General features: G+C 39.7%; 6 protein-coding genes across 6 annotated transcripts; 3 read left to right on the top strand and 3 right to left on the bottom strand.

The window, feature by feature from the left end:
• The first annotated feature begins 1,249 nt into the window (after positions 1–1,249).
• LOC141791987 (histone H1-like) lies at positions 1,250–2,624 on the top strand. Its single transcript, XM_074672730.1, has one exon. The coding sequence runs from the start codon at positions 1,272–1,274 to the stop codon at positions 1,863–1,865; it is 594 nt and encodes a 197-aa protein (XP_074528831.1). The 5' UTR covers positions 1,250–1,271; the 3' UTR covers positions 1,866–2,624.
• A 629-nt stretch (positions 2,625–3,253) lies between these two features.
• Positions 3,254–3,727, top strand: LOC141792089 (histone H3). Its single transcript, XM_074672876.1, has one exon. The coding sequence runs from the start codon at positions 3,288–3,290 to the stop codon at positions 3,696–3,698; it is 411 nt and encodes a 136-aa protein (XP_074528977.1). The 5' UTR covers positions 3,254–3,287; the 3' UTR covers positions 3,699–3,727.
• Positions 3,728–7,077: 3,350 nt separating this feature from the next.
• Positions 7,078–7,421, top strand: LOC141792123 (histone H4). The gene has a single exon (XM_074672923.1). It carries the CDS (start codon positions 7,088–7,090, stop codon positions 7,397–7,399), a length of 312 nt encoding a protein of 103 aa, XP_074529024.1. The 5' UTR covers positions 7,078–7,087; the 3' UTR covers positions 7,400–7,421.
• Positions 7,422–8,868: 1,447 nt separating this feature from the next.
• Positions 8,869–9,293, bottom strand: LOC141791982 (histone H2A-like). Its single transcript, XM_074672722.1, has one exon. It carries the CDS (start codon positions 9,276–9,278, stop codon positions 8,895–8,897), a length of 384 nt encoding a protein of 127 aa, XP_074528823.1. The 5' UTR covers positions 9,279–9,293; the 3' UTR covers positions 8,869–8,894.
• An 847-nt stretch (positions 9,294–10,140) lies between these two features.
• On the bottom strand, positions 10,141–11,921 carry LOC141791750 (histone H2B-like). Its single transcript, XM_074672395.1, has one exon. It carries the CDS (start codon positions 11,913–11,915, stop codon positions 11,544–11,546), a length of 372 nt encoding a protein of 123 aa, XP_074528496.1. The 5' UTR covers positions 11,916–11,921; the 3' UTR covers positions 10,141–11,543.
• Positions 11,922–13,247: 1,326 nt separating this feature from the next.
• On the bottom strand, positions 13,248–13,832 carry LOC141792108 (histone H4). The gene has a single exon (XM_074672902.1). The coding sequence runs from the start codon at positions 13,816–13,818 to the stop codon at positions 13,507–13,509; it is 312 nt and encodes a 103-aa protein (XP_074529003.1). The 5' UTR covers positions 13,819–13,832; the 3' UTR covers positions 13,248–13,506.
• Positions 13,833–15,265: the final 1,433 nt, after the last annotated feature.

Here is a 15,265-nt window from a genome sequence, read left to right on the forward strand (position 1 = left end):
GAATTTTTATACAATACTAATATAACTTACTATATTAATGTGATGTGAATGATGAGTTGTAAGCACAAATCAGCAGACATTTTGACAGTTACTATCAATCATAATCACAACACAATGTGACATGTTAAGACTTCTGACACATTTTAAAATCAAGAAACAAAAACTCCATTCTGCCTACACCAGTGAGCTATATCTGAAATGTATATTTGTAACTGAGCATCACATTTTCACAACTTGAGTGGAGGTAATAAATAAGCAAATAAAATATAGGACCATTTTTAAATGATTTAGTAATTCGTCTTAACTGGAAATAAAGTACTTGCAAGAATTCAATATTAGTATTTTTCAAATAAGTGGCATGAACACTTCATATCCTTAACCTAAGTAAACCAAAATAGAAAACAACACCATCTAAATTTCGAAATCAAAAGTTAACCATATTACAGTTAAAATGAAGCAATTTGTATATAACTCGCGTGTTTTATACTGAACTGCTAAGATCACGTTTTTTACTCAGAGCGCACCATGTAGTATGGATTAGTACAAAAATGACAGGTCTTTGTTGTGCACCAAGACCCCACATTACTATCTCTATAAAGATATAAAGACTGTATTTAAAGTTCAAATCCGATCAAGGTGCTTGAGATCACTTCGCTTTAGACCTTATCCATATCAAATCCATAATTTGAAATGACAGTGAGGTCTTATTCAGCGGGGCAGTCCGTGAGTGCATCCCTCTGGCTGCTGGAGTAGAGACCAGGAAGGGTGTGTTATCACCCTCTGAAATAAGCTCAAATTTTAACAAAATAAACCACAGCACTGCAACAATTTCTACGTTATTATACTCCTTAATGTCTCTGATTCTCATAAAACCACTAAGATAGTGAGTATAAACAGTTTTTATGCTCTTGTAAGGACGAAATGTAAAGATAAATCGTTGCGTGATGTCCAAATCCGATGTGTATAACTGGGGTTTGGAACATGCTGTTGTCAAATAAACGAATTTTCAGATTCACAAATGAGCTCAAACTGAAGGGGTGACACTTATCTAGAGGATATTATATGTTAATTTCGTTCAAAATGCTTTTCTGGCTTTGTTTAATCTACAAAATGTTGAGGAGAAAACACAAAGTGTCGCCACAATCCTGGCGGGAAGAACATAGTCAGTATGATTCACTCTCCACGGTTCTCATGCGCTCTACAAAGCCGGCCCTCTTCCTCAGACAACTCATACTCAGTGAATCACTGCAAAGCAACGAAGGCAAACAACAATGGCAGAAGAAGCTCCCGCAGCAGCCCCGGCGAAAGCCCCGGCGAAGTCTCCTAAGAAGAAATCTGCTCCTCGCTCGAAGGATAGTCCAACCCTACCGAAACTTATCGTTAAGGCTGTCGCTGACTCCAAGGAGCGCAAGGGGATGTCGTTGGCAGCTATCAAGAAGGTGTTGAGTGGGAAAGGTGTCGATTTGACCAAAGCCAACAAGCGCATTAACACCGCCGTGACCAAGCTGGTGACCAAGGGTGTTCTTTCCCAGACCAAGGGAACAGGTGCCTCCGGATCCTTCAAGCTCGCAAAGGAGCCCAAAGCAGCAAAGCCCAAGAAAGCTGTGAAGAAAGCTCCTGCTAAGGCTAAGAAGCCAGCTGCCGCCAAGAAAACAACACCTAAGAAGAAAGCGACTGTGAAGAAAACTGCAGCAAAGAAGAGCCCCAAAAAGGTAGCAGCAAAGAAGGCTCCTGCTAAGAAAGCAGCAGCTAAGAAGCCTGCACCCAAAAAGAGTCCTAAGAAGGCTGCCAAGAAGGTGGTAAAGAAACCAGCTGTTAAGAAAGCTCCAGCAAAGAAGGCTGCACCCAAGAAGGCCAAGAAGTAAAGTGTTCACTAACTTCAAATGCACCAAAGGCTCTTTTAAGAGCCACCCAATTCTTCCTGAAAGAGCATTTCCAAAACGTTGCAGAGTCGTCTTTTGGTTTATGTTCCAGTCTCAGTCCATAATAAAATGTTATTACAGATTATGTTCTTTTATAAAAATACTACAGAGAAAGGGAGAGATGAGCCAATAGTTTCTTTTAACAGATATAGTTGTTAAAAACTGTCAATGTGTCTCTGTTGAGGCTGATGAATTCTATATTCTGATACAGAGTTTAGAGAGAATCCTGACTCTTGACCATGTGTGCCCTGTCCCCGATTGATTTTAATTTTTATTCTAGTATATCTCTTTAATCTGAAATTCCTATTGCCTGGTTGTATGTAGATAGGTAGCTTGTTTATCATGGCCATGTCCATTTTGGACCAGGGTTAATAATGTTCTAAGGATGTTATCTAATGTTCCTATACCACAGCATCCTCATGTATGCATACTTGGCATGATAGACAATATGAGGCCAACAAAAAGCACTAATCATTAACTGGAGAACTTGCAACCTAGACAGCTACAACAGAGACAACTTGCTTTGCAACATTTTGGACTTGATTTCAGTGGTAGTGCAACTTTAACTCCCAGGAACTGTTAAGAAATTTCAGTTTTGAAGATCAACTGTAATAATTATGTATAAAATGTTTTTATTATTTTTGTTTTTTTTTTTGTTTGAAAACATTCCTCTTTTTTAGTGATATTATATCCTTAACTAGACAGAACTAATATAACTTAAGGGTCTAACAAGAAAGATTATAATGAAATTGTTATGTACATTTATTTGTCCTACATCTTTTAAAAAATAAATAAAAAAAATAATTAATATTTTACCATTTTAAAATTGTGTCTGATCATCAAATTTTCACTCAAATGTAATCTCAGACCTACAAAAAAAGCTGCAAATCATCCTCAATTCCAATAACATTTTTGGTCCAAATGGCTCAATATCTGAGCTGCTTCAATTTTCTCCTCAAACTAAAATTGAGGTAATTTATGGTCACTAAAATGTCTAAATATTCCACAAATTGAGGAGAAATTACTTCACATTTGTGGACCTGTCGAAAAAAAAAAAAAAAAAAAAATCACACAGTGCAATTGGGTTAAATAAAATGATATGGTGGACCATTCTTTGAAGCCTGTTAAACTTTTCTGGTGTTCATTTTGTCTTTTCTTTGTCAGTCTGCGCGGGCTCTTTGCCAGCTGCAGAGTATGACCGTTAATTTTTGAATTTCTGCGTCCAATAGAAGATGAGCTGAAATTCGCGCCTCCTGCTCTGCCCAATCACAGAGAACCTCGCGCCGGCTTTCCTCCATAAAAGCGCTGCTGACAGTCGCTACAGCATAACTTTTCTTTTTTGACACAGAAGAGTCCCTATCCACAATGGCAAGAACTAAGCAGACAGCCCGTAAGTCCACAGGAGGCAAAGCGCCCAGGAAGCAGCTGGCCACCAAGGCTGCCCGTAAGAGCGCCCCAGCCACCGGCGGTGTGAAGAAACCTCATCGTTACAGGCCAGGTACCGTGGCTCTGAGAGAGATCCGTCGCTACCAGAAGTCCACCGAGCTGCTCATCCGCAAACTGCCCTTCCAGCGCTTGGTGAGGGAGATTGCTCAGGATTTCAAGACCGACCTGCGCTTCCAGAGCTCTGCTGTCATGGCTCTGCAGGAGGCAAGTGAGGCTTACCTGGTGGGTCTGTTCGAGGACACGAATCTGTGCGCCATCCACGCCAAGAGGGTGACCATCATGCCCAAAGACATCCAGCTGGCCCGTCGTATCCGTGGCGAGAGGGCTTAATTCGACCTGACACGTGTATTGTCCAAACCCAACGGCTCTTTTAAGAGCCACCTATATGATCTTGAGAGTTAAGTTCCTAACACGTGTGTGTGTGTGTATGTCGATACAGTACCTTAGATCTCTGAATGTACAGCAGAATCAGGTCCTTAAGTTTGATGTAGTTTGACACATGATTGCTGAATCAGAAGGGCATCCAACATGATTACATTCCTTGCAACAAGTGTATGTCACTCTAATTAATTTGATTTGAAGACTTGTGCACAAGATTCCGCAAGAAGTGATCTTGAGCTCATTCTAATGGGGAGCAACATTAATGGTCTTGTTCAAAGTCAAAACATTTAAGACAACAGAGTCCAGGATGATGTGCCACTGTACCAGATGCACTTTTAAAGGGCCTGCATAACTATGAGTGTTAAACTTTAACCAATTCCCTTCCATTCTTTTAAAAATAATAGTTTGATTTGAATATTCTTATTTATCGAGCAGGCCAAATATACATAATTCCAACTACTACACTGTCTACAGGTGGTACCTTTGGTGTCCCCAACTGACAGCAATGCTATTTCTTGTGATGTTGTGTCAGACTTTTAGTTCTGAAAAAGTCCAGGAGCAGATGTTGAACTTTTTCATCGCTTTTACCACTTGAGTGCTTTGTCAAAGGAATGTAAGAAAACATCTTCACTGGACAAACGCTCAAACAGTAAGTCTGGTTACACTGTCCAGCTGCTGATAATTATTAAACACTGAAATTTGTATCAGGAGTTTGAAATATTGGACATGAGCTTGTGAACAAGTGTTGGAGAGGGTTAATTTGTTACTGTCAAGCAGGAACACTTTCTCATAGCACTGAACACTCTCATTATAAAGGGAATAGTGGTGAATTTTCTGAGGCTGATTGCCCCCTTGCTTCCATATGTTTGTTTTTTGAACAGGATTTTTAAACTATTATTGCAATTATTATATCATTGAATGTTATTATCGTTACTTCTCTGTTTTCAAACGCTCCACATGAACTTTGTTAATATGTCCACTAGGTGTCATTCTGCACCTTTTAGTTATTCAGCTCAACAACCAAGCATAATGGACTGACTTAGATGTCCATGATGTTTAAAGAGACAGGATTATGTTTTTGATGTACATTCATTCATTTTGAGGTTACTTAATACTAGCAGTGTCAACAGAAATTTTAATTATTCAACGTGAAATAAAACATACTTGATAGTCTTCTATCATGGTTTTTTCCTCATACATGATTAGAGGAATTTGCTCTAATAGACATTTCGTTTCTTCAGTATTTCTATACAACACATTTTTTAAAATTGTGTTTACAAGTGAGGAGTTCCTGAACAGTTCTATAAGTTTATAATAATAAAAAAATAAAATGTGACATTAACAAGCTATTTGCCACACTATTGTTAACCTTTAGAGCCTTTAGGGGTTCTTTACTTTGATTAACTTATAGAACACAAAGTACAGGGATATGTAGAACAAAAACACATGGAACTCAATGTCATAATGATATCTTTTCATGAATATTTACTAGATTGGTATATCTTTTCAACCCACAAACTAACTTCACCAAACAGATCATTTTCCGTGCTGTGGTCAGTGTAAGATCAAAACAAAAGAAACCATTGTCTTTTTTTCTGGATTGTGTACATTTTTTAAAAGATGTTGTCTATCAGTAAAAGTTGAGGAAGAAGGATAACAGATGACTTAATTTTTATTTTGTGATCTGATCTGGTACAACCCTAAAGTATTCTATACTGATTGAAGGTGGAAAGTAACAAGGGATGAATTGATTTCATCATTTATTCCCCTCCACCCTCTGGACTACGTAAACACTTGTTTAGAATCATGTTTCTGACAATCTGCAGTTCCTAACAGTTAAAACAATGAAGATAGATTTTTCTTCTCAAATTTTGTGGATCTCCAGCTGTGAATGTTCATCAATTACATCTTTCTTCTGTCCAAAGAAGATTGAATGCATGGGATTTTTTAGATCAAGATCTGTAACATTTATCACACTGAGGCTGGGATTTTGAAGCTAGGTCACAATCTTCATCTTTGATGTCCAGTCTGGCATCATTGGACTATATCTCCGTTGTGTAATTACTGTAATTGGACGTATGCTCTTTTAGCTATATGGCCTTTGAGAGGGCCTTTGTGTAATTTTGAAATAGTGAGACTTTTACTTGAACCTTGATTACTTTGCCACAGCCTTGGTTCCCTTAGCATGTTGGCCGTATTAAAGTCTGTTACAGTCGAAAGGGGTCTGAACCACACAGTTGCAGAGACGAAAAAGGTATTGTATCTAAACCCCAAATGCAAATAATACTGTACCAACCCCCGTGTACGATTGGCTATTGTGATACTTCTACTGCGCGTGCGCGATATTGAGCGCCGACCCCTGCCAGTTTGGGAACGCTTTACCTCCCTTTCCTTTGTTCGGCTTGCAGTCCCCTCCCTTAATTCTTCCTGTTATGAAACATCTCGAGATGACCTGATTTCAAAGGCAGAACATGAAAAATCACTCTTATTTGCCCCGTTTCTTAATAGTGTGTCCTAGATTACTGCCCAAACACATAGGAAGTAATTAGAAAAACCTCTGTTGAATGACGTTTAGACTACCGTAAGACCTTGAGCACAATCAAAGCGGAGATCAAACCCAGCAATACGTGCCTGTCTTGTGAAATGTTAAATAGACCACAATTAGGAGCCACAGCAGAGTTATGAGACATTATGTTCCTTCATTTTGATTATGTATATATATATATATATATATTATTCCACTTAACAAAATTGTAGTATAATATTGTAACACGGTAGCTCCTTTGCATTGAGGTTGTGTCACGATTATCAATAATAACTATTGATTATATGATCCTGTGAGGTTGTGTTCTGAGAGAACTGTAACAGTCTTTGTAATTTACCAGCTAAAGATCACAGCAGAATCTGAATACCTGAAGCATTATTTAAAAGCATGAGGAAGTAAAACTATTTTGGACATTTGGGAGCAAAAAGCCCCGTTGTGCAGTGACTAAACGAATCTCCAGCAATGTTAATAACAAGATGTGTTCAATAAACAAGGTGCCAAAAAGACTCTTAAGTACCTGCTAAAAAGGTGTGAAAGGCTGAGGATGATACCACCACTGACACAACGTGAACAGATAGACATTATACAAAAAAAAGAAATTCCTGAAAGACGTGATTATATATTTGTTTAGTTTTACTGTGATGCTGTTTAAACTGTGCAGAAAAAGGTACTACAAGAAATGAAGGGGGCATGGGGGGTGTAAAGGGAAGCAATGTCTTCCTGTACGTCCGCATGTTCGTTTCAAATACAGTTCACCCGGCTTGGCAAATATTGTTGCTCTGATCATCCAAGAATGTCTGGCCGCGGAAAGGGAGGAAAGGGACTTGGAAAAGGAGGCGCTAAGCGTCACCGTAAAGTCCTCCGTGATAACATCCAGGGTATCACCAAGCCCGCTATCCGCCGTCTAGCTCGCCGTGGTGGAGTCAAGCGTATCTCCGGTCTCATCTACGAGGAGACCCGCGGTGTGCTCAAAGTCTTCCTGGAGAACGTCATCCGTGATGCCGTCACCTACACCGAGCACGCCAAGAGGAAGACCGTCACCGCTATGGATGTGGTGTACGCTCTGAAGAGACAGGGTCGCACCCTGTATGGCTTCGGCGGTTAAACCTAATGCTTACCAGCTGATACTTAACCCAAAGGCTCTTTTAAGAGCCACCCACAACCATCTAAAGACCTTTCCTCATGACAATCAAACTTTTCTTGCAGTTTAATGCTGACACACTACAGGCGGTCAGCATGTCACCCAGCTTGACAAATTTCCAAACATAATTTACAACAACCAATTTATGTGCTCCAGACTAATTATAATCCTCTGATTATCAGCTAGGTTACAATTTGATCTCTGTAACAGCAAATTGTTCACACAGGAACTATGTGAGTACCCATATCAGTAGACCTTTTATAATATCAGGGGTCAAATACTCATGAAGATGATTTGCCCTTCTTGGAAGCGCCCATGTTATGTGCATAACTGACGATACACCTTAAATAGAGTTACAAACTGTGCAAAGTCATGATTTGTGAGATATTTATTCCTGAATTTGCCCCAGGGACTCTTCTGCACTATTTTACAATGAGTCGTTTACATGGAAAGATTGTGCTTGACCAGTGCCTGCATTAATCGATCACCCAGCATTGAGTCATCTGTACTACTTGAATGACTTAAAAGTAAAGTTGTATCAACGGCTATGGGGGAGATAATAGCGCTGTGCACATATGAACGAATCGTTCAATACCCGGGAATCACTTTCTGACTCGAGAATCATGATTCTTCGCCCCAAATGGCTCATTTACTGACTCAGTACAAAGCTCACGGTAGCACAGCCCCTCACTCACATCAAGGGAGAATGGCTGGTGCGTTAATGGCTCAACTCACAGTGTATACGGGTCAATAACTCACCCACAGTACATATGGATCACTAACTCACTCACAGTATGACTCAAAGCACATAAATCACTCGCCGGCTCGAACGAACGAAGCATTACTCGACTCTTAGCACATACGGGTCGCACGTACTCACTCACAGAATCACTCATACAAGTCACTCGCCAGCTCAAACATAAGTAGCATTACCGTCTTAGTCCTGGAAAGGTTCCTGAGATCCTTTTCCTGAATGCCAATTTGTTGTGAGGACAATTCATTTTAAAGGAACGGTGACTTTTTGATAACTGCTGATGCTCTATTTTTTATTTCACTATTGTTCAAGCTATTTCCATTTATTTACACATTTGTCAAGAGGCTTTATTTTACTTTAGATTTATTGTACACGTTTATTTTTTCTAATGGTGCACTGTTTGAACTTGGTAATTTCTCTCAGTTATATTTATCTATTTTGAAGTTTTATTTGTGAGTTAGAAAAAAAAATAGTATATGTTGATCTTTCACTCTTTTTTTCACATTGGTGTGTATTAATTGTCCTTTTTAGTAATTTCGCAGGTATGAATCTCTCTGACTTAACTGACTCAAAAAAGCGATTCACTTTGGTGAGTGACTCAGTAAAAAGATTCGAGTTTCCCATCACTAGGAGATAACGCTCGTTTAGTTTAAGTGAGTGGCTCTTAAAAGAGCCGTTGGTTAGTATTATTTGTGGTGTAATTATTTATTTCTTGAGGGCCTTCTCAGTCTTCTTAGGAAGCAGGACAGCTTGAATGTTAGGCAGCACACCACCCTGTGCGATGGTCACTCGTCCCAGCAGTTTGTTTAACTCCTCATCATTACGCACGGCCAGCTGCAGATGACGGGGGATGATACGAGTCTTCTTGTTGTCACGGGCTGCGTTCCCAGCCAACTCCAGGATCTCAGCCGTCAGGTACTCCAGAACAGCAGCCAGGTAGACAGGGGCTCCAGCACCTACACGCTCAGCATAATTTCCCTTCCTCAGGAGTCTATGGACTCTGCCAACTGGAAACTGCAATCCTGCACGAGATGAGCGTGTCTTGGCCTTGGCTCTAGCCTTACCGCTGACTTTTCCGCGTCCAGACATGTTTATCAGTATAAGTGTTTGCGTACCGAGAGTACATGAGTATGGAACGCGTCCTCGGCTCTTATATAGTGTTCAGCTCCTCCGCACGATAGCGGATCTTCGAGCCTCCAATCAGAACAGAGTAGGTTTTCGACCCCTGGCACGCCTTCTCTGTAGTCCCACGTGTTCCCTTCAGATGGGTGCATGTTAAGTGCTCACTTTTATTGCCTTTGAAAAGCCCTTAGATACTGTTAAAACAGATTACCACTTGCCACTTTTGCTGAAAAGCCTGGTAAAGATGACAAGATGCCCTTTTAAGTCTCCAATGAATGTTTATTTTATCTTGAATTATTGGGAAGGTGTGCTTTGGACTGTAAAACTTAAATGTTTAATTCTTATAAGACAATGCAGGTTGGGCATCTAGCAACAAACAAATAAACAGCATATATATATACTATATATATATATATATATATATATATATATATATATATATATATATATATATATATATATATATATATATATATATATATATATATATATATATATATATAAAAAATATAAAATAATTTTGCCATACATGTGTCAATTAAATATTGTTATTCAGCGTCTGATACCTTATCCCAAATATTCAAGTTTTTTTTTTTTTTTTTTTTACACTATTTTTTGTATGGAGTTATAGGCAATATTTAAAGAGAACAGTGATCTGACCAATTTAAAAGTGTCATTTATTTTAATTGAATAATGATTAAACCACAGAAAAACAGTTTTTAATTGGGAAATTATGCTTTATAGCAGTTAAATTCAACCAAAATTTGCTTTTGCAAGGAAAAACACAAACACATAGAAAACACAATCATATCCAGATATCAAGCTCACATGGACAAGAGCATATATAATCTGAAGGATAACTGAAAGTGGCAGCATCAACATAAAAGCATAATAATATTTACCTGCCAAAGTACAAATATAGTTGCAAAATGGCTTGCATTGCAAAAATTGTTTTTTTTTTATTCTGAATGGTATAGCTTATGGCAAACCAAATATTCTGCCATAGAGAAGGGGCTCAAACTTAGCATGGAGATGATGGTCAGAGCACTGCATGATGTCCTGAGCCTTACAGTGCACCCTCCTGCAAAAGATTCTGGACATATCAGGACACACCAACAATTTTATTTGCAATTTTGACAGTGTGGCTCAGCCTCTTTTATTACAAGCCCCCCTAAGGGTAACAGCAAGTTTTTCCCCCTTCCAATGTAATACTATTGCATCCCTGTACAATAGTTTTGCAAGGAAATGCAGAAGTTTTTATAAAAAAAATTGGATTATAACCCATATGGGGCTCTGTACTTTTGTCACCTAATAACATGGCTGCCACACCAGGAGATCAATGGAAAGGTCAGGACAGATTTAACCAAAAGGTGATGAAACATTGACATAATTTGCTTTACACCTCCAAGGGACTGAGGCTGTGGAGGAAGTGCAGTCGCTGCTGTGCTGTTTTGGAGACAATATCTGTGCTTTTTTATGGCTTTTATGACATATCATTCAGCTGACTGTTTTAACATCTACTGGTGGTCTCAATTTGACAGTCTTCCAGCCAGTGCCGTGTGTGTGACTGAGGCTAGTGACTTGCAGACTTGTGCTTAGTAAGCCATTCTTTAACTGAACGTACTGAGCAGGAGTGCTAACACACAGCACTCACTAAATAACCAATGGCGGCTCTCCCTCTAAGCCTTTATATATTCCTCTTGGCCACTCAGTGAGTGATTTGTGTATTCAATCCAAATAAATACTTGGGGAAAGAAAAGGGAAACAGTATGTATACAGTAGCTTTATCCCACTAAATTGTTAGCTTCTTCTTGTATCATCATTTACCACCAGTCGTTCTGAGATAAACAAGAACATAATGATTAGCTGCATTTCAATTTAATCAAATTGTGACTAACAGGTAAAGAAGTGCTGAAAATTCAATGAAAAATAATCCAATTATTTATAAACTGATTCCAGTTATTGGGTGCACAAAAATGTTTCCCCATCACCAATGAGCATTTCTGAAGTAAGTTATTCACACACACAAAGCCTTTCTTGAAATAAGTAATGCAGTCCCTTCCATTACCTGTTTACAATTCAACAGACACATTGCAGGTCTAAGAGGAATTACCTTTTTGTGTTACCTTTCCTTGACACTTGTATAAATTCAGGTTAAGGAATAAGGCTCTTTGGAGAACTGGTGGGTGGCCCTGATAAGGACCTTTGTGTTAGACTGAGTTGGTTAGAAGTTTACTTGGAGCTGGTGTACTTGGTTACGGCCTTGGTTCCCTCGGACACGGCGTGCTTGGCCAGCTCTCCGGGCAGCAGCAGACGAACGGCGGTTTGAATCTCCCTGGAAGTGATGGTGGACCGTTTGTTGTAGTGAGCTAGACGAGAAGCCTCTCCAGCGATGCGCTCAAAGATGTCACTCACAAAAGAGTTCATGATACCCATGGCCTTGGATGAAATACCGGTGTCAGGGTGGACCTGCTTCAGGACCTTGTACACGTAGATGGCATAGCTCTCCTTCCTAGACTTTCTCCTCTTCTTGCCGCTCTTGCTCACACTCTTGGAGACGGCTTTCTTCGAGCCCTTCTTCGGTGCTTTCACTTGGTCAGGCATGTTGGCTTGAATCCAGGATACAGTGGTCGTTGACGTCACACTGGCTGATTTAAAGACTCGTAATGCAAATAGAACTGCGCTGTAACTCGAACAGGATTGGTTTAGTGGACTGGGCTGACTGAGCATGTGCTATCCAAACAAAGGGTTCGTTGGGTTCGTTTCTGAGGGGCTGCTGCAGCCATTTTGAAGAATGGAGATTTTCCAGATTAATGTTCAAATGATATCCTGTGTTTATGTCAATTTCATCAAACTTAAAATATCACTGCATGCTGTTATCCTTCCACATGTTGCCGTTTTCTATCTTGCGAAAGCATCATTCCTAAACACCACTCTTGTAGGCCTGTTACCCTCTTTTCCTCCAAAATACTCCAGGCAAACAAAGCACATAGCCATGTGCTTGGCTAAACCTAACCAACATTAAAACATGATAATTTTTTTAAAGGGTGACACAAAACTATACTCTTTAGCCAATGTTTAACATAATTTTATGGGTCTAAGACTAGTTAATGGTTCAGCCGTGTGAAACTGACTCTAAATCACATCAGCTGCACCTTAACAGGTTTAAAATAAATCGCTTCATATACAACTTTCAAATTAGAAATTGACACTTATAACCCAGGTGCAAGTTTGAGCATATCTTAACTTTTTAAAGACATTCTCAGCATCTATGTCAAGGTGCACTAAGTTTCTATTTCAGGGGCTTACAGAATACGTTATGTATGATCATAAAAGATGAGAGGCCCTACCACAATGAAATACAGAGCAGCAACGGGGAGACAGACCTGCAACACACTGCACGATGACAGAAGGTCCCGGAAACTCTCAGAAAACAGTTTATTTTAAGATTTTAAAAAAAATTTACCAATGTACCTATCATAGCCATTAATAGTGTTTAACATATGCTTCACAAAATTGATACGAAATAATTAATGCTATGCAATTTGTCATTAAGAATAGTGGTCTTATGTCATCATTCCAATGTAAATGATGCTGTCAAGTGTAGGATGATCAGGCACCTGGCGCATGTAAAAACATTTTGTTTAAGGGAATAATTCACAATGAAAAAGGGAGGATTATCATCATTTGTAACTCACTTTAAAAGGGGGACCTCTTAAGCAGTTATGCTGAAAATTACAGTTAGTAGGATTTGACATGTAGCAAATCATCATATAAATTTGGCTCCTGATAACTAAGGTCCACATAAATGCCACATACCATAAATAATGACAATTCATTTGTGGTTAATCATATAGAAAACATTTCGGGATCACAATAGATCAAAAAGTGACCTGGATTGCATACAAAATGTTGTATTCTGGTGTAAATAAAAAACACATTTATTTATTGTCAGAGATCACTTTTATAGACAGGAATAGTCCTGGATCAAGGGATGTGACGCCTGTCAAATACATGAAACTAAGAAGTGTGTTCCGGCAAATCATATGGCAAGTCACTTACATTATGCCATTACATCTGATGCTGCGCAACTAAGATAGTGGATATAATGGATAACACAGGTTGACTCTTTAGATGGAGATGGGTGGCTCTTAAAAGAGCCTTTGAATTCAGTTGCAGTCAGTCAGCACCGGGTTTAGCCGCCGAAGCCGTACAGGGTGCGGCCCTGTCTCTTCAGAGCGTACACCACATCCATGGCGGTAACGGTTTTTCTCTTGGCGTGCTCGGTGTAGGTGACGGCATCACGGATGACGTTCTCCAGGAAGACTTTGAGCACACCGCGGGTCTCCTCGTAGATGAGACCAGAGATACGCTTGACTCCACCACGGCGAGCCAGACGGCGGATAGCGGGCTTGGTGATACCCTGGATGTTGTCACGGAGGACTTTGCGGTGACGCTTAGCGCCGCCTTTTCCAAGTCCCTTTCCTCCCTTTCCACGACCAGACATTTTCGATTTAAGAGTTCAACGAATCGAATGACGCTGTGGAACTCACGCGCTCGGTATTTATTCGTCGGCTGCGGACGTTGGGGAGACGTCAGGAGGAGTCACATTGAGGACATACCATCCCCCACTCCCAGTTACTACATGGAATCTGATGACCTTTAAGCAGAAAATTAAATATAAAAAAATGTGAATAGGAAGGCCTCATGTGACGCATCTAAACAAATTCAAGGCTTTAAAAGAAAAAGAGTATTAACAGTTTTTTGGACTTATGAAAGCTCCTGTTTTAGATGCTAAAGCCAGTACATGTAAATCCTAGACATTGAACTGCTGTGCCAAATACCCTGTTATTTATGTCAATTGTTGAGAATTAGGTGGTAACATTTCACCCTTTAGGGGATACAACTCTCCTAAGCATCATTCATTGCGTTAATCTGGCAGTCCTCTCATATTCATGTGAGAGGGCTCTGGGTGCAATGTCTAGACTTTTTGACATGCACCACAAAAAAAGAGAATTCCCAAACATTTCATTTTCTTCTTACTTTTATATCTTGCTAACTAGTTATTTAGTTTGTTTATTGCTAAAAAGTTATAATGAAAGCTTAAACAGTTCAGAGTGATGGTGCTACTCTCAGTATAGCATGTCTGGTTAGTCTCCAAGTGAATTAGTCATCAGTTTTGTTTCCTTTTCTTTTGTTTAGTTTTCAATCAATCAATCAATCTTTATTTGTATAGTGCCAAATCATAACAAATGTTATTTCAAGACACTTTACAAAAACATTTACAGGTCTAGACCAGTAAATGTTAATAAAATTTTATTACACACACTCACACACACAGAAAGGGAGAGAGAGACAGACAGACGCAGTCTGAAGTTTGGCGCTGTGGCGACAGTTAAGGTGAAACCAGCAGGCCATTCCCGGCAACAATCCAAAGCCATAGCAGCTAGTGTCGGACAGGAGCACAGCAGCAGGCCATCTACTTCACCGATCCCCAGGAACCTACAAGACAAACTCAGATCCTCCCAGAGAGGTGTATGGTCAGTAACTATAACAGGACATTAAGACTAGAAGAAGACAGAAAAAGAGGGAAACAGGAGCCCTGTGTGTCAGTTCTCCCCGGCAGTCTAAACCTATAGCAGCATGACCAAGAGCTGGTTCAGACCTGATCCAGCTCTAACTGTAAGCTTTATCAAAAAGGAAAGTTTTAAGTCTATTCTGAAAGGTTGAGACCGTGTCTGTTTCCCGGACCTCAACCGGTAAGTTATTCCAAAGAAGAGGAGCCTGATAACTAAAGGCTCGACCACCCATACTACTTTTAGAGACCCTAGGTACAACGAGCAGACCTGCATGTTGAGAAAGCAAAGACCTAGACGGATTATACGGAACGATTAAGTCTTTAAGATACAATAAGTTTTCTGTCACATCATGTTGCATTATTTTTTATTTGAACT

Source organism: Halichoeres trimaculatus, unplaced genomic scaffold (assembly GCF_033239565.1).
Source record: "Halichoeres trimaculatus isolate MK-OKI-2021-1 unplaced genomic scaffold, fHalTri1.1 fHalTri1_scaffold_6, whole genome shotgun sequence".
NCBI lineage: Eukaryota > Metazoa > Chordata > Actinopteri > Labriformes > Labridae > Halichoeres > Halichoeres trimaculatus.